The sequence below is a fragment of the Sorex fumeus genome, unplaced genomic scaffold, assembly GCF_029834395.1.
Source record: "Sorex fumeus unplaced genomic scaffold, SorFum_2.1 ptg000007l, whole genome shotgun sequence".
Classification (NCBI taxonomy): domain Eukaryota; kingdom Metazoa; phylum Chordata; class Mammalia; order Eulipotyphla; family Soricidae; genus Sorex; species Sorex fumeus.
The window spans coordinates 6,149,212-6,170,002 of NW_026606064.1; the positions used below are offsets into that span (position 1 = coordinate 6,149,212).

General features: G+C 35.1%; 1 protein-coding gene across 1 annotated transcript; it reads right to left on the reverse strand.

The window, feature by feature from the left end:
* Positions 1-9,037: 9,037 nt before the first annotated feature.
* On the reverse strand, positions 9,038-9,973 carry LOC130045265 (olfactory receptor 4C15-like). The gene has a single exon (XM_056138020.1). It carries the CDS (start codon positions 9,971-9,973, stop codon positions 9,038-9,040), a length of 936 nt encoding a protein of 311 aa, XP_055993995.1.
* Between the last annotated feature and the right edge of the window lie 10,818 nt (positions 9,974-20,791).

Here is a 20,791-nt window from a genome sequence, read left to right on the forward strand (position 1 = left end):
AGTGCAAGTCATAGCCGTAATTGAGTTTCAAATGGAAAAGATATAGTAGTAAAAAAAGTAATGGTGTGAAAAATAAGGCAATTCATTTACAAGTATAGTTGTAATGTTCATGTCATAGTTTTATAGGTAAAGGTAAAGGTAAAGGCCCTCCCGTTGATCATCGATTTGCTCGAGCGGGCCCAGTAACGTCTCCATTGGAGACTTTGTTGTTACTGTGTCTGGCATATCCAATACTCTCGGTAGCTTGCCAGGCTCTCCGAGAGGGGCGGAGGAATCGAACTCGGGTCGGCCATGTTGGCCTCTTGTAAGGCGAACGCCCTACCCGCTGTGCTATCGCTCCAGCCCGTCATAGTTTTATAAATATACCAATTTGATTAAATCAATAAGATAAGACTTTGATTATACTTAATTGGAAATAATTATTTTATTATCAAATTTATTTGCTGATAGTCATGTGACACTAAAGAAAAACTTAGACTTGGTGTCCTAATCTATACAGTGGTAACATATTTCAAATTACCCAATCCACAAAGAGTCAAATATTTTTATGCATGTTTAGTATTTAGTATGCATAAGTAAAAAAAATTGTTAAATATTGGAGTCATCATTTTTATTAAGCTATGCATATAGCAATGCACATATGCCAATATAATTAATTAATATAGTATTTAATATATATACCAGGTGATTAAGTTTGGATTTGTTTTAGGGACCACACTCAGCAGTCTTCAGCATTTTCTTACTCCTGGCTCTGTGCCAGGAATCAATCCTAGTGGAACTCAGGGCACCGGATTGGATGCCTCGATCCAAGGTTGGCTGTGTGCAAGACATGCATCTTACCTGCTGTACTATCACTTGACCGAGAATAAAGTGTTCTTAATCAAATCATTAACCTAAAACTCATTTATCCCATCCCCAAAATATCCAAAGGAAGAATATAGTGCTTATGAATCATCTAATTATCTACCTGGTAAAATCATTTTGCAGAACTGAAACTAACGTGTTTATCTTGTGCTAAACACAAAATCTTGTACTAAAGTTTTTAAATATCACAAACAGTTCACAGCAGTTTTATAGAACTCTAAATAATTTTATGTTACCTTTGATATCAATTATAAATATGTTTACCCTAGAGAAAGAAATTTATTCAACTCATGCTTGTCCTAAAAGATTCTCTAATTTTGTCTACCTTCAAAACCATGTTTGTAATGAGCTGGGAGTGCCTTCAGGATGGCTCAGAGATTTGTGAGGCCATGATCTCTCGAACCTGGATCTTAATTTTTCCCCTTTTTGAGGCTGAGAAACACCAAGAATCTGGCTATTAATTTTTTCCCCTTTTGGTGGGTGGTGGCCACCCAGAGATACTTAAGAGTTATTCCTAGCTCTGCACTGGATATAACTTCTGGTGGTGCCCTGGGGACCGTGTGGCATACAGGGAATGGAACCTAAGTCAGTTTGTGCAAGACTTGCTCCTTATCTGCTGTACTTATCTGCTTATCACTAGGGCTCCCACTGACTATTTCTTAAGGTTATGAAATTGGACAGTTTGCTTTCCTAGTAGTTCCATAATTTGTTATCAATTTTTCCAAAATATTTTTCCTGAATTCAAATCCCAAAAATAATACCAATTCATGTATTAATTTTTAATACATAAAACATTCAGCACTAGATGAACTATTACAATTTCATTGGAATCAACTTAGTTCAATTATACATCAAGCAGTAAAAATTAAGTGTATTTACATGTACTGTCACACATGTATGAGTCATATAAAAAGGGTATAATTCAAAATAATGAAATTGAGCACTATTAATATCTCTCCCACAAAAGTTCCATAAATATTTTGTATTTTAAGGCAGTTTTATAACTTAATTAAAAAAATGTTTACATCTACTCAGACTTATGCATTTTGACTAGACTTATGCACCATAGACTTATGATCTTTTCATAATTCTATTCTTTTGAAATTTGATATTATTTTATTTGCTTCAGATATATCTTTGCTAATTTACCTTCATATTTCAAATATTATGTTGTTAGTATCAATGAAATGTTTAATATACATTTCCTACTTTTCATATCTATACTTTTAATAAATGGACTACCTTTATTTTCTGTTTTGCTAGATATTTAGCTCATTTTAAAATTAAGATAAGATACAGATGATTCAAAAAGAGCTGAGAGATTCAGTTATTTAAATATACCTGCTTAACTCAGATATCTAAAACATCAGTGTAGGGAGAAATGTGTTTTGGATGCCTGAGACATGAGAAATTCAGAAAGCAAAAAGTACTGCTGAGACAAAGGCAAAGTGATGAATATGCTACATTTTACCAAATTTGCATTTAACTTGAAAATGAATATAAGTATAGAAAGCAGGTCTAAGCTTTTGAAATAACAACTATTTCAATCACTCCAACAAATGTTTTCCTTCTTGTATGTAATACTTCTTGAGTGCTTAAAGCATCTCAAATGTTGTCTTAGAGATGCTAAATGTTAAATGTTACAATGTTTTCCTCGAGTTAATAAGGACTATAATCTCTATTCAAAGTGAAGAATCCTGAAACAGAAAGTTTATGTGATTAGCCCATTGTGCAGTTAAGCTATATGTCTTGCAACCTAATTTTATAACCTAAAATTATATTAAACATGAGGGTTGGATTACACATTCTATAGTTTTAAGTCCTAATTTTCAATTTGAATTTCTTCCTTAAAATACAAAAGTATAATTATGAAACCTACCATGTTTCAGTTTATTGAATGCTCTGGTCCTGGCAATCTCTAATTCTCCATGAAACGACCAACTAGTGACTGTTGGGTCCACATCTTATTTCTTCATCAGAGAGATAGAGGAAGAGCACTCCAGTTGAAGATGCAGAGAATTTTGCCTACTGCCTGTGCAACACTGTGTTGAACATGGTTTAGGGAAGGAGGGAATAAGAAATCAAAGTTTCCTTTTCGATTGATTTCCCACTGGAATTGAGGGATATTTCCCTGAGACATCCTGAACCTATAGAATTGCATCTCAGTTCTCCCCAAGGTTGGGAATTTCCCACCTGTATGATTTCAAAGACTTTTACCTGTTTTGTTTTTTTTCAACTGTTGGCAAAATCTTATGTCCCTGAGCAATTATATTTTTATAGCAAATGTATATCTGTGCTTGTATTTCTATATTTGAAGATGCTCTTATTAATTCCAGGAATAAAAAATCGAGTATACCAAGATGTAATATAGTTTTTGTGGTAAAGGATAAAACTTCTGTTTTCTTATAAATATGACAGGGCAGAATTCTGAGATAAAGCTCCATAATCAATCTGTAATGTGTAGCTATTCGTGTGACATTTTATGTTTTTTTAATAATAACAAAATTTATAAATTTTAATAAGGAGTATACATTAAATTTATAACCTCTATTTTCTCAATTTATGATCTTCATACTGCAGAGTTTCAAAGATAATATAAACTTTTTAGACAATAAAATATTTTTCTGTTTCAATGCTTTATAATGTAAATTATCTGTTACTCCCAGTCGAATTTGGTAAAATTAAAATTTAACGCACCTACCCCCATTTTTAAAAATTAATTGCTCATAAATATGAGAATTTACCTCTGGGATCTTGATTATATTCCGCTGGTCTGTCTGTTTTTATTCCAGGACCACGCAGTTTTGATAACGATAATTTTATATTATAATTTAATTTCTGGGAACATGATCCACCCATTTTTTAAAAACGTGTTTGTAGGACTTTTCTTTATATTTTAGTTATTATGACCATTAATTTGCCTCACTGTTATTTAGGACACATGAGATTATATTTTTGTTTTTGATCTTTTGCCCAGAGCTATTATATTCAGGGTTTAATCCTGACTGAACTCAGGAATCACTCACGTATACAATGAAAAAGTTAAACTGTAATTTTTTAGTAGAAATACTCTAAACTTTATTAATCCAATTGTCTATTTACCTAAATAAAGCTAATCTTCAAATAAATACTCAGAATTATTCAGAATATTAGTTTAGACTAAAGAACTAGAAATGTTTTATTAAGCTCCAGTTCTAAATGGTAATTCAAATAATGTGTTAAAATTATAAAGACTCAATTGATGGTTACAAAGATTAAATGTATTTAGTTCCCATAGAGAAATATAATGGATATAATTGTTTTTCATTTCAGAAGAGGGGCAGTAAATCGGAGTTCCAGAGTTTCTTTTAAATATTCGTTGTCCATTGCCTCTCTTTCACTTATAATTTATATATTGCATATGAATGAGATCTCACATTTGTTTTTCTTCTTCTGATGGACTTTTTTACCTGGTATCTTCCAGTTTCCTTCAACTTACTGAAAGCAACAAGAATTTCTTTTTCTTTTTCTATTTTAATATTTTATTCTCTATGGTAGTTCACAATATTTGATTACATTTAATATTCAAACACCAATCCCACCACCATTATACCTTCCCACCAGCATATTTCAGATATTTCCATCCTGAACCCCAATGCCTGTCCCAAAGAAAAACCAAAGTAATATATTTTATATTGTTTGTTATGTAAAAAAAAAAATGCTGAAAATGCTACAGAAAAGGATTCTTAGAGGAAAGAGTGTGAAAATTGTTCTATTTCAACGGGGACCATTAAGACCTTCTATAAGAGATCACTAACATATTGTTAAAGGCTGAGCCTTGTGTGTTTATATATATTTAATATATATATTATATACATCCTCTCAGATTGGTTGCCTAGTACTTTGAACCCCATCAAATGTGGTGCAGTACTCATGGAATGTTGGTAGGGTATGTCCTATGAAGTGTCACAGCCAAAAGGTCCAGGAATAGGTTCACTCGTGGGTTAGGCTTGGTCCGAGCATGTGAGAGCAGCCGTGAGCATTGTGGTGGCTGGGTTCTGAAGGTTTTCAGTTCCCAGGGATGTGTCCCTTGGGTCAGGGAAACAACCTGGCGCCAAGTAGGGCAACATGGTTATGGCAGGCGTCATGTTAAGCTCCCTTCTGAGAGAAGTCATGCAATCTGAATGACAGCAGATGACAAGATTATCTGGAGCCATACAGAGTTGGTTTATGGGTATGACTGCTGAGTCGCTGGATACAGGGTTTACAGGCAGGGTATCTCCATTCCAGGTCCCACTGAACCCAGAATTCTCAGTTACAAAGTTCTGCATACCTGCGTTTTATGGGGATTCACTCATGGGCGAGGCTCAGTCCAAGCCTGTGGAGGGCAGCCGTGAACATGACAGCGATTCAGTTCTGAAGGTTTTTGGCTGCTGGGGCTGGGTTCCTTGGGTCGGGGAGGGGTCGGGTCTCACCTGCTGCCCCCTGGGATTCCCTGAGTGAAACAGCCTGGGCACGGGGTCAAGCGGCATGGTTTTGGCGAGCATCATGGTTTTGGCAAGCATCATGTTACGCTGCCTTTCAGGAGAGAAGGACATGCGATCTCCAATTCATGAATCTTATCACAAGTCCATTTATTGAAATGTGTCATATTACCTCCTATATTCTTATTTTCTGTGCATAAATATATATTTAGAGACTGGCAAACATATGAAGATTAATTTCAAGTTCTGTTTTATATCTCAGACCAAGGAAGAACCACCTCTGAAATTAAAAAAATATTATTTCATTTTTGATATTTCTTCCTGATATAGGAAAGTAGTAGAATCATAAGAAGTAATTCACAGTAGATGGTATATAGCACATCTAAAACAAGAATACTATATCAACAAAAAGTGGGGAAAAGTTCAATGCGAACATATACAAATTTTTTGATGCAAAGTACTGTGTGACCTGAAGTAATCAAGAATTTGACTTTTTGATTATTCTAACTGCAGTAATTGAAATCTGTGTCCCTTTTAATTTGAGGATTAAGAGCAATGGCATCACTGATAAGGACCCTATTTCTTACATCTCAGTAACTGACAGGTGACTCTTAGACCATGTGACCTCTTTAAATTTATGCTTTTTTTTTATAATAATGGCTGTGGCAGAGAAGCTTTAAAGAATGATTGCATCCTTGGTTGTATATAATACAAACAACATAAGATTCTGTTGGTATGTATGCATGCCCATCACAGTACTTAATTTAATAGCAATAAAATAGAAACAACACAAATGCCCACTACAGATAAGTGGATTAAGGCATTGTGGAAGATATACACAATGGAATATTGTGCAGCTTTATTGTGCAATTTCCTGCAGCATAGATAGACTAGAGGATATCAGGCTGAGAGAAGCCAGAAGGAAAGAAATAAAAACAGTACATCACTCTCATTTGTGGAATTTAAAGATTCACAGTAAGGAAGCAACAAAAAAAAAGGGTAACCAGGGTCCACAGAATTGAGTTTGTTGGCTGGAGTAGAGGGTTAAATGAGAGGAGTCTTTGAAACCTTGTGGAGGAAAGTGGATACTCTGCTGATGGCTGTGATATTGCAATGATGTACACATGAAATAATCATTCACAGCACTGTAAATAATATTAATTCAATTAAAAAGGATAGAGTTTTTACTTTGAAATAGAGAATTAACATCCCATATATCTGTGGTTTATCCCTGGGCTAAATCACAATAGATCAGAGAGTCTGTCTTTATCCAATACTGAACACTTTTGCTTTCTGTAGCTTTGTAGTATAGTTGAAAATGATGTCTCTCATGTTTAATGGTTCAATTAAAATTTTAGAAACAATTTGTTTCATGTATTTGAAGAATATAATGGAGAGTTTACATCACATTCCACTGATTCCTAAGGTGTTTGTTAAGGTAATTATTTTAATGAAATATATTCTTCCAATCTATGAACAAGGAGTATGTTTAAATGTCCTACATTTTCTTTTATTTCTCCAAATAGTAATTTATTGTTTACTAAAAATGTATTTTGCCTCCATTGTTCAATTTTTATTACTTATTTTGTTTGACATGGTCATGAGTATGTCTTATATTTTATTTATGTTAAAAGTTTATTATAACAAGGCAGACTTTTATGGATTCTCTAATTCTTCTCCTTAAACATCTAACCAATTTTTAAAAAAAATAATTTTGAGGATATTGATATTCCTTTCATATCTCAATGGACAATACCTCTTAGAAACCAAATTTTTTCCATGCAACAATAATTACTTGAAAAACTCATGGTATGACATAGAAAGTGCGATCAGGCTTGGAGACAAGAAGTGAAGAATAAGGGAGTTCCATCCACAAAACACAGGAAAACAAGAAAAAATTAAAATAGACAAAGAATTTTCATAGGGTTCATTGAGACAGACACCAAACATGGGAAACCAGTGGTCATCTTTGTCCCTGGAAAGTGGTTTAAAGTCCACCAATATGGTGGACAAAATATGGTTCACATTCCAGGATTGAGATGGAACAGTGAGAGAGAGCTTTATTGAGACCAAACCTTGCCCAGGTACACAATTATTGGAAACTGAGCAGAGGTACAGCAGGGATACCTCTGCAAATGACAGAGGTCAAGAAATCTGGAGGGATTGACAGTAAATCTGGAACTGGAGAAACCGTAGGCAATTTAGTAGTTTTTAAATGTGAACAGCGCACAAACTCAGCATTTATTCTTCTCCCATACATCGCAGTGCAGAGTTAAAATCAACAAATCTTGTAGGGACAAAAGTACCATTATCACTGTCACTGTCCTCCCATTGTTCATCGATTTGCTAGAGCGGGCCCAGTAACATCTCCATCCTGAGACTTGTTGTTACTGTGTTTGGCATATTGAATATGTTACGGGTAGCTTGCCAGGCTCTGCCGTGCGGGCGAGATACTCTGGGTAGCTTGCCAGGCTCTCCGAGAGGGGCTCTCCCAGCTTGGCCTGGCTTGCTGCGCACAAGGCAAATGCCCTACCACTGTGCTATCACTCCAACCAGGGGATCTGATGTGGAGCAAATCAAGAATCAACCCAGTCCGTTACATCCAACTGTATTTCACAACCATCTGTCTGAGGAGAGGAACTGTGCAGAAGCCTGGACTGTGGACAGTGGTTCCAATAATACCTGGACCAGACATCCTGAACAAGGCAGAGAGAAACAGTGAACTAAGCCTTAGCAACTACTCTGAAATAAAGGAAATCTGAAACCAATACCTACCCTTTGTGTATCTAGCTGATGCGTGTATTCAAAAGGCAAGCAAACTCTGGAGGTGAGACCAAGTCATTCAGATTCTAGAACATTAGACTGCTGATACTTCCCAGGTTATGCAGTGCCATACACACGGTCAGTAACAAGAATATGCAGGCACTACATAGAGGCTGGTCAGCTTGGGTGACTGGACACTCCAATTCACCAGCACAGTAAGTGCCCTAACACCCCAGTTGTGGGCCTCACACTAGATGGCAGTATTTGAAAACGTGTCCAAGGCTCCAGATGAACCAGGAAACCTGTGACTGAAAATCCCCAGGAAATGTAACAAGATCTATAGAGTATTCACAAAACTTAGCAACAAAACAAAAAACCTCATAATAATGGAGATAAGAGAAGAACAGATCTCATGTATGCAATTAAAAATAGTAAGGGGATTAAGATATGATAGGTGTTACTTGACCCGGAGAATCTACCTGTAGAACAGAGTTTGCTAAGTGGAGGTCTGGGTAGCATCAAGAAAGGGATCCTGAACAGTGCTGAGGGATGCTGACTCTCTGATGATGGGCAAGAACAACAATATTGTTTTTCTAGAAGATTCTCATTATAGTATTTTAAAGTATTTTGCAAAACTAAAATCATACAAACCTATCTAACAATAAATTAATAGCAATCATTAATATATTACTTTGATTTTATTATTTTTCAATCAGTAAATTCAAAATAAAAGTTCAAAGTAACTATTCACATGATTTTTAAGATAATAGCTGTTCATCAGAATATCTACAAGATGTGTCAGAGTGAAAATATATTTCCTGAACCTCTTATTGATAGTTTCAATTGGATAACACGAAGTTCTGTAAATAATTCTTCCACATAGAATAATTTATCAAGAAAATTTATTTTTTTTAATTTAAATTCTTTTTTTCCCAAAATATAAGGCTCTATTTATCAACAGAAACAATCAATAATCTATTCCAAAGTCTCCTCATGGCACTTTTCACTTCCTTATTTCTGAAAGTGTAAATCAAGGGATTGAGTAAAGGAGTTAGGACAGTGTAGAATACCTCCAATATTTTGTCAAAAGATAAATCAGATGGAGGCCGTGCATACTCAATTATACATGGAACAAAGAACAAAACCACAACAGCAACATGAGAACCACAGGTGGACAGGGCTTTCCTCTGTCCTTCTGTGCTGTGTTTTCTCAGGGAGAACAGAATGACCCCATAGGACACGAGCAACATGGAAAAGATCAGAATACAAAAGAAACCACTGTTGGTCACCACCAAAAGGCCAAAGACATACGTATCAGTGCAGGCAAGCTTCAGTAAAGGGTACACATCACACATAAAGTTATCCATGACATTGGAGCCACAGAAGGGTAGTTGAAAAGTAAAGACAATTTGTGTAATGGAATGCAGAAAGCCCCCAGTCCAGGCTACTCCAATCAGAATGCCACAGATCCTTGAGTTCATGATGGAGGAATAGTGCAAGGGTTTGCAGATGGCCACATACCGGTCATAGGCCATGGCTGTGAGGACAATCACCTCTGTTCCCGAAAAGAAGTGCACAGCAAAGACCTGAGTCATACAGCCTCCAAAGGAAATTGTTTTCTTCTCATAGAGACAGTCTATAATCATTTTGGGAGCAATAGCAGAGGTGTGGCAAGCATCAATGAAGGACAGGAAAGACAGGAAGAAGTACATTGGGCAGCCCAGGAGCGCAGGGCTGCTGCGGATGGTTGCCACTATCAGCAGGTTGCCACTGACAGTTGTGATGTAGACACACAGAAATACAACAAATATAATTTTCTGAACCTGCGGATTCTTTGAAAGACCAAGGAAAACAAACTCAGTTACAAAACTTTGGTTTTGCATGATTTCCCACGGCACACTCAGAGCAACCACACTGAGCACTAAAACCTGCAATTTAAAGAATGAAGATGTTACATCAGACCCGTTTGTTATCATTGGCATCCACAAGATTGATTATCCATATGTTACTTTTATTTTGTGCATCACTGAAATCACAAAAGCAGAATTTGAACGCTATGCTTACTAAATAATGAAATTGTTCAGATAGACAATTAGAATTTTTGAGGAGGAACGCGACTACTTTGTAATAAGGTTGGGAGGTAATTTTATTTAAATCGCCAGACTGGATTACTTAGTCATGATAAGTTGTTTTAAGGGACTCTGAAACCAGATTCTAGTTCTGATGAATAGCCAATTATTTGTCTTCACAGGCATCACCTTGTAACAACAGGCATCCGATGCATGATGTCCCTGATATGAAGAACGCCTTATCTAGAAAGGGGGGAGAGGGTGTTAGAGGCACTTTAAAATCCCAGCAATCCCCAATAATTCCTGGATAAAACTTTTAAATGAATTAGGTCATAGAAGGGACCTAATTGCTGAGCTTAATATATGTACAGAACACATAGCAACTGCATGTAGCACTGTAGCACTATCCTCCCATTGTGCATCAATTTTCTCCAGCTGGCACCAGTAACGTCTCCATTGTGAGACTTGTTGCTACTGTTTTTGACATATAGAATACATCATGGGGAGCTTGCCAGGCTTTGCCGTGTGGGCGGGATGCTCTCAGTAGTTTGCTGGATTCTCCAAGAGGGAGGGAGGAATCGAACCTGGGTCAGCCACATGCAAGGCTATCGCTCAAGCCCAACTACATGTATGTTACTTATTTTTTTTTACAAAATAGTTTTATATTTAAACTGTTCCACAACTAATGGGCTGGAGTGATAGCACAGCAGGTAAGGCCTTTGCCTTGCTTGTGGCAACACGGCCAAGCCGAGTTCGATTCCTCTACCTCTCTCGGAGAGCCCGGCAAGCTACTGAGAGTATTTTGCCCCCACGGCAAAGCCTACCAAGCTACCCGTGACATATTGAATATGCAAACACAATAACAAGTCTCACAATATTATTGTGCCCGCTCGAGCAACTTGATGAACAACGGGAAGACAGTGACAGTGACACTACTAGTATTACTAGCAAGCGAATGATTTTTAAGTTAAATAATGTCTGTAAAATAAATGTTGAGGTACATTTAAACACTAAACCATTGCCATTAGTTTATCCACATATACCTGTAGAAAAGTCAGCCCTTAAAGTGTTATATCAACTAAATAATAGGTGTATCAAGTGCCAGTTTGATAAATTAAACACAACTACTCAATTTCAACACTCAGTTCTTTCACTTACATCAACCCAGAAAGGAGCAAGAATTCTTTCTAAGCAAATGATTAAGAGAATGGATGACTTTGTTCTGTTTCTAACAGGCACACAGAGGTTAAGGACATAAATGCCAAAACCACATAGTAAGGAAGAATATTTAATATAGCTAAATCTTGATAACTTGCTAGCATATATATATATGTACATATATATATATATATTTATATGTTTGTCCAAATTGACCCAGTAAAACTTTCTGAGGTACACCTGTTTCAAATTTATTGACTTTTATTCAAGAAGAGATGTCTATTTACTACTCACCTAAATGTTTCAATGGGTTATAACAAGAGTGATTATAGATTAATTTTAGTACCTGGAAAATACAAAATTATTATTTGAATTATTGTGACTTTACTAGTTAATGTAACTATTGTCCCTCAGTTAGAAAATCAGACACCTTACCCACAGAAAGCTGCTTCTTTAATTTTCCACAGAACTGTTTCAAGTTCTCAGACACAATTTCAAGAATAGTTGCATCCTTATCTCATGTACCGAATGGAGAAAGCATCAAAAAACTTTTTGCATGTAAGCCTACATATAGACTCTATATTTATTTTTAAATATAACAATGAGGCTTACTGTTCAAATAAATTTTTATTTATTTGATATGAGCTAAAAAAAAAACTAAATGAGCTTTAAAAAGTTTACAGTGTTGAAAAAGCACTATAGCACTGCACTGCCCTCCCATTGTTCATCAATTTGCTTGAGCGGGCCCAATAACGTCTCCATTTTGAGACTTATTGTTAACTGTGTTTGGCATATTGAATATGTCGCGGGTAGCTTGTTAGGCTTTGCAGTGCAGGAGAGATACTCTCGGTAGCTAAACAGGCTCTCCCAGAGGGGTGGAGGAATCAAACCCAGCTCAGCAGGGCTGGCTGCGTGCAAGGCAAACGCACTACCACTGTGCTAGCGATGCATATTCTACTATGTTTTCATTAAGAATGAATTAATAATAATGTCCAACATATTTTTAGAATAGGTAGCATTCCTAAATAATGTCTGCATGATGAAATATGCACCCTACTACAAGCTGTCACCAAAAAAATTGAAGTATAAAAAAATCTATCATCCTTGCAAAAAAAATAGACTTTCAAGCAAGCTTTTGTTATATTTTTTCTTGAACGTGAATTTCTCTATTTCTCTATTCTCACATCACGTAAGTTAATTTCTTTCGATATAAGCTATTTTGTTCCACTAAAAAATGAAACAAAATTTATAAAGATTAAAATTAAAGAAACATCATTTGTGATTTATTTTGACCCATTTAGCCTAATGTCAAAAGAGAAGAAACAATTAAATGAAAAGGATAGCAGTTAAGAACAAAGTCACTTACAAAAACACAAGCGTTGTCACCAACTGAATTTCAAGAATGAAAGGAATAATAGTGAAAAATTAACTAAAGTTGAAAAAAAAGTTATTTCATTATAACAAAATTTTCATATTCATGTCATCAGTTTGATAGATGTATTTAAAATAGGGTCTCATGTACTAATAAAATAATACATATAAACTCTATGTAGATTCATAGAAAATTTTTATGAACCTAAAATTAATATAATCATTAGTTAAAATATTATAATTTCCATTTTGGGTATCAATTCTAATGTATTTCCTAATAGTCATGGGTTATGTAAGAAACCTCTTAGTCTTGATGTTCTCTTCTATAAAATAGTAACATATTTAAAGCTTTTCAGACAGAGTTAAAAAATATTCCATGGCCATATTAAGTATGCATAAGCTATTAGCAGTTGTGAAATATTAATATCCACATTATTTTAAGTAGTGTGTATATAAATGTATAAACACCATGTGAACCAAAAATTTGAGTAATTTCTAAGAAAATACTATTCTTAATCACATAACTCATATGTTTCACCACCTATATGTTTCACCACCTATATGTTTCATCACCTAAGTGTTAAGAGGAGCTAGAAGGTTTATGAATAATCTAATTGTCTACCAAATCAACAATTATTTTATTTTGTAAAGCTGAAACTAACAAGCTTTATAATATAAAATTGTGTCAGAAACTTTCCACAGAATCTTTTCATGACCGTAACCCTAACAATTTCTAATTCACTGTTTGATAGCAGCTGTAATTCTATGTACTCTAAAGGAAGAAAGTAATTCTGGCCATGCTTACCTAGATGATTCTAGGATCTTTCCTAATTCAAAAATCACATTTTTAAATACACCAGGGGTGCCTTAAGAGTGTTTCAGGCATGTCTCAGGCTCCCTGTGGCCATTATGTCTGGACTCTGAACATTTAAGATTATGGAATTGGACTGTTTGCTTCTCTAATAGCCCCATAATTTCCTTCTTCTCTGTTTTTCATAAAAGTTAATTCACACAAAACTATAGCACAGCGGGTAGGGTGTTTGCCTTGCACACAGCCAACATGGCCGACCCGAGTTCGATTCCTCCGTCCCTCTCAGAGAGCCTGGCAAGCTGCCGAGAGTATTCGATATGCCAGACACAGTAACAACAAAGTCTCCAATGGAGACGTTACTGGGCCCGCTCGAGCAAATCAATGATCAACGGGAGGGCCTTTATTTTACTTACTTTAACAAAAGTAGAACTTAATTTGTTAACTTTAAATATACACAAAAGTCAAACATACATGTTAAAAAATAAGTTAATTACATATCAAACAGTAAGTTTTAAGTGCATTTACAAGTATTTTTACACCAGTCACATTAAGTCATAAAATCCAAAATAATAGAACAAAAACCCATTAATATCTTTCATTAAAAGTTTCATACAGCTCTTGTATCTTGAGTCATCATTAAAATTTTCATCAACAGAAGTATTTTTTTATTCTCATTTCTAGCTAGACTTATGCTTTTACTTGATTGGGAATTCTATTACTTTCAGATTCCATAATATTTTATTTTCTTAGAATATAGCTCTGCTCATTACCTAAATTTTTTAACTATTCTATACTTAGTTTCAATGGAGTATGAAAACAGTTTACTTTTTAATTTCTGTCTCTATATTTTGATAAATACACTGTGGGCTTTATTTTATCTTTCTCTAGTGATTTCATTCATTTTAAGAATATGATAAAGACATAGCCAATGCAAAGAGAGCTCAGATTTCAGTTAGTAAAGTATACCTGATAAACCTTAAGGCATACATGTAAAAGCTATATGTAATATCAAATGTATATGGGGAACATTATATGTCTCTTGGTTTTTTATTGGAAAACTGTATGTGACATATAACTTCTTAGTGCGTTTTGTGAACTTCCTGGTCTCATTTCCTATGTCCTTTTTGTAAAGGTATATTATCGATAAAAAACTCTTTTAAGTGACAAACAACACTGAATCACAATGCTCCTATGTTATTTATCATTATTATAGACTCTGAAATCTAAGAAATTAAGAGTGAGGATATATTCTTTGGATGCATGATAAATGAGAAAATTGGAAACAATAAATTACAACTAGATGCTAAAACAAAGTGGTACATATGCTGCATTTCTCCTAATGTTTTATTTAACTTTAAAATGAGCATAACTAAACAAAGGTAGATTTAACTCTTGAAGTAACAAGTATTTGAATCATCCCACCAATTATTTTACTTGTAGTACCTGATACTTATTGAGTAATTTATCTCAAAGGTTAACTTATTGACACCAAGGCATACAATTGTATAAAGTTTCCAAATTTCTTGAGCTTGTAAATATTATAGTCCTTGTAAAAAAAAAAGGGAAAGTACTGGTATAGAAATTTTATGTGTCCAAGTGTGCACAGCTAAATGATACACCTAAGATCCTATGTAAACTTGAGGGCTGGATTATACCATTTATAATTTTAAGCTATGCATACAATTTGAAATTCTTCCTTAAACGCAAAGGTGAAAATTTATGACTCTTACCACCTGTCACTTTAATGAAAGTTCTGGTGCTGGTAATCTCTAATTATCTGCGAATAAATGTATAAGCAGAGACTGGCCAGGAAGTGAAGATTCATTCAAGTTCTGTTTCTACATCTCAGAGACAGAGGAAGAGCATCTCTAGATGGTGATGCAGAGAATGTTTCCTACTGCTTGTGCAGCGCTGTCTTCAACATGGGTAAGGGAAGGGGTAAATAAGAAAACAAAGTTTCCTCCTTGAATAATTTCCCATTGGAATTAAGGGATGTTTCCTTGAGACGTCATGAACCTATAGAACTGTCTTTCAGTTCTCCCCAGGGTTGGAACTCTCCCAGCTGTATGATTTTTAAGACTGTTAACTCTTCTTTAGTTTTCTCAAGTGTTTGCAAAATCTTTATGTCCCTGCCCAATTAGACTTTTTTTTAAATCTTTTTTTGTATATGCTCCAGTGTACTATTTGAAGATTCTCCCATTCCTCCAGGAATAGAATACTAGGTATACGGAGATGAAATATAGTTTCTATGTTGTAAAGGACTATACTTCTGTGTGTGTTATAAAAGTGCCAGAGTAGGGGCTAGAGCAATAGCACAGTGGGTAGGGTGTTTGTCTTGCACACGACAGACCCAGGTTCTATTCCCAGCATCCCATATGGTCCCCCAAGCACTGCCAAGAGTAATTCCTGAGTGCATGAACCAGGAGTAACACCTGTGCATCGCTGGGTGTGACCCAAAAGAGCAAAAAAAAAAAAAAAAACCTGCCAGAGTAGAGTTCTGGGACAAGGCTCAGTATCAGTCTGAGCAATCTGAAATTTAGGTGTTAGCATGCTGACCCATGTTTATTAAAGAATAACAGAAGCTATCAACATATAAGATGTACACATTGAATGAATATTCTGTTATTCTTAGTTTCTGATCCTCTTACTCCATCAACTTTAAAACTCATAGATAACTTTTAAACAACAGAGCAGTTTTTCTCTTACAGTGCTTTAAAATAAAAAAAGGCTTTGTAATTTTCTTGTCATTCTAAAGAGTGTATAACTCCTTACTTTTTTTTAAAATCTATTTTTGATTATTCAACACCCATAAAAGAAACAGTTGAATGATTTTTCAGACTGATAATGAGAGCAATTAGGCATAAGTGATTTCCATTTATTTTAAATTTATTCTGGTTTAACTCAGAATAGGTCAAGATGAGCCATATCCTTGAATAGATAGTATTTCATATATGTTTTCTCATCATGATTCCAATAAGTAATTCTGGAACCTTGGTTCCTGTTGGAACCCACACCAAGTGATTTCTATTTCCTAGTAAGCTCTATATTCTTGAATTAATATTTATTTCAGAGGAAATTATAGAACCATGACCAAAAAATTCTTAGAAACATCCTTATATCTTAGAAATATTCCATGACAGATATATGCATGAATATAGTATATACATATGCATATATATAATAGTTCTATGCTTGCAATATTCCTGAAGAACACACTGCATGAGTGCTAACTTTAACTTACCTCAAACACTGTCCCTAAGACCATATTGCTTAAATAGACTCAGCTTTCGGTTCCATTAGGAATATCTAAGTATTTCCTTCATTTGCCATTGTCAATTCCCTTACTTTTCTTGTTTAGGTTCCACATATGAGCAAGATTTTCTGCTTTTCACTCCTTCTACTTGCAGTGAGAACCTCCAGTTCTGCTTGAGTAAAAGTAAAACCACTTCACCTTTTCTCATAGCTGAGTATTTTTCAATTGTGTATAAATACCACGATTTTTTTTTATCCATGTATTTGCTGTTGATGTAGCACTGTAGTACTGTCCTCCCGTTGTTCATTGATTTGATCGAGCAGGCTCAGTAACATCTCCCTTGTGAGACTTGTTATTACTGTTTTTGGCATATCCAATAGGCCAGCAAAAGCTTGCCAGGCTTTTCTGTGAGGGCAAGAGACTCTCAGTAGCTTGCTGGGCTCTCCGAGAGGTGCGGAGGCATCAAACCCGGCTCGGCTGGGCCGGCTGTGTACAAGGCAAACAAACGCCTTACTATTGTGCAATTACTCCACATGAATTATTACTAGGTTTGGGATATTATGAACACAAATAAGCATTTGTGTTTATATATACATATATATGTGTGTATGTGTGTATTTGTATATAGGAGAGAGCCACATTCATGTCTTTATGAACAAATATTTGTGGTATTTGCATAAACAACTAGGTATGAGATGACAGGTCATATAGAAATTCCATTTTTGCTTTTTGATAAGTCTGCATAGCGTTTCTGTAAAGGTTGAGCCTCAAACAATGTCACTGATAGTAAACGAATTTTCATTCTTACTCTATATCATCATTAATGGTCTCCGGTTATTTTGATATAACCAACCTTAGTTGCTTTAGTTTATCTTTCCTAAATCATCAATCATAATGATCACTTGGTTTTCAGGGACAAGGACTGGGGAAAACGGATCTCTCAGTGACCATAGCCTGGGAAAATTTTCTATAATATGTGCCAAACTGGGCTCTTTGGATCCATGTCCTAGAGATCACGTAGTTTTTCTCCAGTCACGCAATACTGGTGATTAGTCAGCCTCCAACATAGTGTTTGGCAGTCTACAGGATAACCCAAGAAATCTCTACGGTTAAAACCTATGATGCTCATTGAGTCTTCTGCTATTTTCATTCAGTCAATTAAGTGTGCTTCTATATATTTATCCACCTAATTTGCTTCTGGGCTTACCCCAGAAATTTGGAGATATCCAGGAACTATGGAATTTGGGATGATTCAGCAGCATGACCTCAGAACTGGGTCATTTATATGCTGGCAGAATTGGGTGTGGGTGGAGTGTTAGACCCTTCAGTAAGACCAGGACTCGATCTGTGACCCACTGCCAAGAAAATTCCAGATTTGAGTCTGGTGACCTGTCCTACGTGGTTTGGCTTAGATGCAGTGTCTCGCCTTACGTGCAAATGTTTTTGATGTCAAATTACTAGATGACCTATAAGCTAATCAGGATTTGATTTTTAATTCTTCTAACTTAATTATTTATTTGATATCTATATTCTTTTTAATTTGAGTGTTAATAGAAGTAAGCATCACTGACCAAGGTCTATTTTATTTTCATATTTTACTTATTCATAGGTGTTTCCTTTACGATTGGTTACTAATTATCCAACCTCTTTTGATTTGTGCTTTTCATTACTTCATCAGTCTCTACATCAGATTAACTCTTTCACGTAAAATGAATGTTCTCACTAATGGGAAATAGAATGTTTCACTTCTCAGTTTGGATAACAACTATATATATATGGATATTATCTCTCTCTAAATATATATATATATATATATATATATATATATCCACAGGTTATTCCACAGCTGAACTCCTTAAGCTTAAATTCAAGCAATTAAACATGAGTGCAAAAAAGTTAAGGGACACCCAGGGTTCCGTTATAAAAAGGAATCACCTCTCTTGTCTCAATTCAGTATCATTTTAAAATTCTGTAATTCACTTTTCTTTAATCCCCAGGATTTCCTTCTAAATATAATCCAATTTAAACTTGTGCTTATCCAACTCTCTTACTGATACTAAGTCACAAGTGAGGAAAAGTTTTCCTATCATTTATAGAACTAAACACCTTAAGAGATTTTGTGAAAAGAATTTTCAGAAAAAATTCAGAAATATTAAGCATATTTTAAGTGAAGTTAACCCTTGTGTAACATGATCAAACTGAGCCCTCACAAAGTGTTAAATGATTTTTATTCACTAGCATTTAGGATATGTCCCCAGATCTGTAGGAAAACAATACTCTTTACTGTGTAAAAAGGGAATTATCATCCTTATCACACAGTAACTTCAGTTCTGTTCACAAAGTCGCCTTATTTGTACCACTTTGTTTTAATTGTTCATTGTCCATTGCATTTGTTTCCTTGTGTATCCCATATGAGACCTCCCTGAATCTGTTTTTTTAATCCATTTGACTAATTCTATCGAATGCATATCATTCTATTTCCATTCAAGTTATAGAAAATAGCAAGATTTCAACTTTCTTATATCTAAATATTATTCCACTGTGTATAACTAGCAGTTTCTTTTTAAATTATCTCACCTAAGTAACATTTTTACATGCATAAATTGTTTGGTTTACTTATTTATTTATTCATCTATTTTGCTTTTTGGGTCATTACCAGCGATGCACAGGGGTTAATCTTGGCTCTTCACTCAGGAATTACTCCTGGAGGTGCTCGGGGGACCATATGGGTTGCTGGGAATCGAACCCAGATCGGCCGCGTGCAAGGCAAACGCCCTATCCGCTGTGCTATTGCTCCAGCCCCTGGCTTACTTATTTTTAAAAAATTCATTATAATTTAATTTTTAATGAAAGAACTGTGATTTACAAAGTTATTGATAGTTGAGTTTTAGGCATACAATATTTTAACACCAATCACACTACCACTCTCAACTCCCCTCCACTAAATGTTCCCATATAAGTAATGTATAATCATTTACAACTATTAACAACATTTGGTAGTGCTTGCAATTCTACTGATCTCCCATCACTAGAGTGCCAGCTTGTATTCACCACTGTCCCTAAGATCATTTAGCCTTTCCCTTGGCAGAATTATTTGTGAGTTCTTTTGACAATATTTGAGTTTATTTCCATTAGTCATTGTTTTATTTTGTTTATGCTTCACATATGAGCGAAACTTTCTGGTATTTTCTTTCTCTTTCTGAATTACGTCAGTTGTCATAGCAACCTCCATTTCACTTGATTTAGAAAAAGTCACAATTTAATTTGTTCTTATAGCTGATTACTTCAACTTAGTGCAGCTAGCCTTTCTTTAGAAAACAAACTCGCCATAAATCTGAAAATTTATTTCTGAGGTCTTGATTCTATTTCATTTGTCTCTGTTTTCAATTCTAGTTTCACACAGTTTTGATTACCACAACTTTATAGTATAGTTAACTGTTGGGTAATGTCATGCCTCTCATTTTCTTTCTCAAAATTCTTTTGTAAAAAACTATGTTTCCAACTTTTAACTCTTATGACCACTAATTAAACTTCACTGATATTTAGTATTCATGATGTGCTGTGTCTGTGTGTGTGTGAGAGTATTTTTATGTGTGTGTGTTTGGGGTCAAACTACAGTTTTCAGGGTTTACTCTTAAGTCTGCACTTGGGGACCATTCCTGAATACAATGAAAAATTTATACTGGAGTTCTTTTAGTAACACTGCATCACTGTAGCACTGTCCTCCGATTGTTCATCAATTTTCTCAAGCGGGCCCAGTAGCGTCTCCATTGTGAGACTTATTGTTACTGTCTTTGGCATATCAAACACATCACAGGTAGCTTGCAAGGCTTTGCCATGTGGGTGAGATACTCTCGGTAGCCTGCTGGGCTCTCCAAGAGGGGCAGAGGAATCAAACTCAGGTCTTTTAGTAAAAATATTTAAAAATTAGTTACCCACATGCCCATTTATTTTAATAAAGTACATAGATACATTTTTAAGATTTTTGCCATATTTGCTTAGACTAACAAACTAGAGATGCTGTATTAATTTCCAACTT

What these genes read in the sequence shown, in the direction of transcription:
- LOC130045265 (XM_056138020.1), bottom strand. Translation starts at nt 9,973, where the DNA reads ATGCAAAACCAAAGTTTTGTAACTGAGTTTGTTTTCCTTGGTCTTTCA.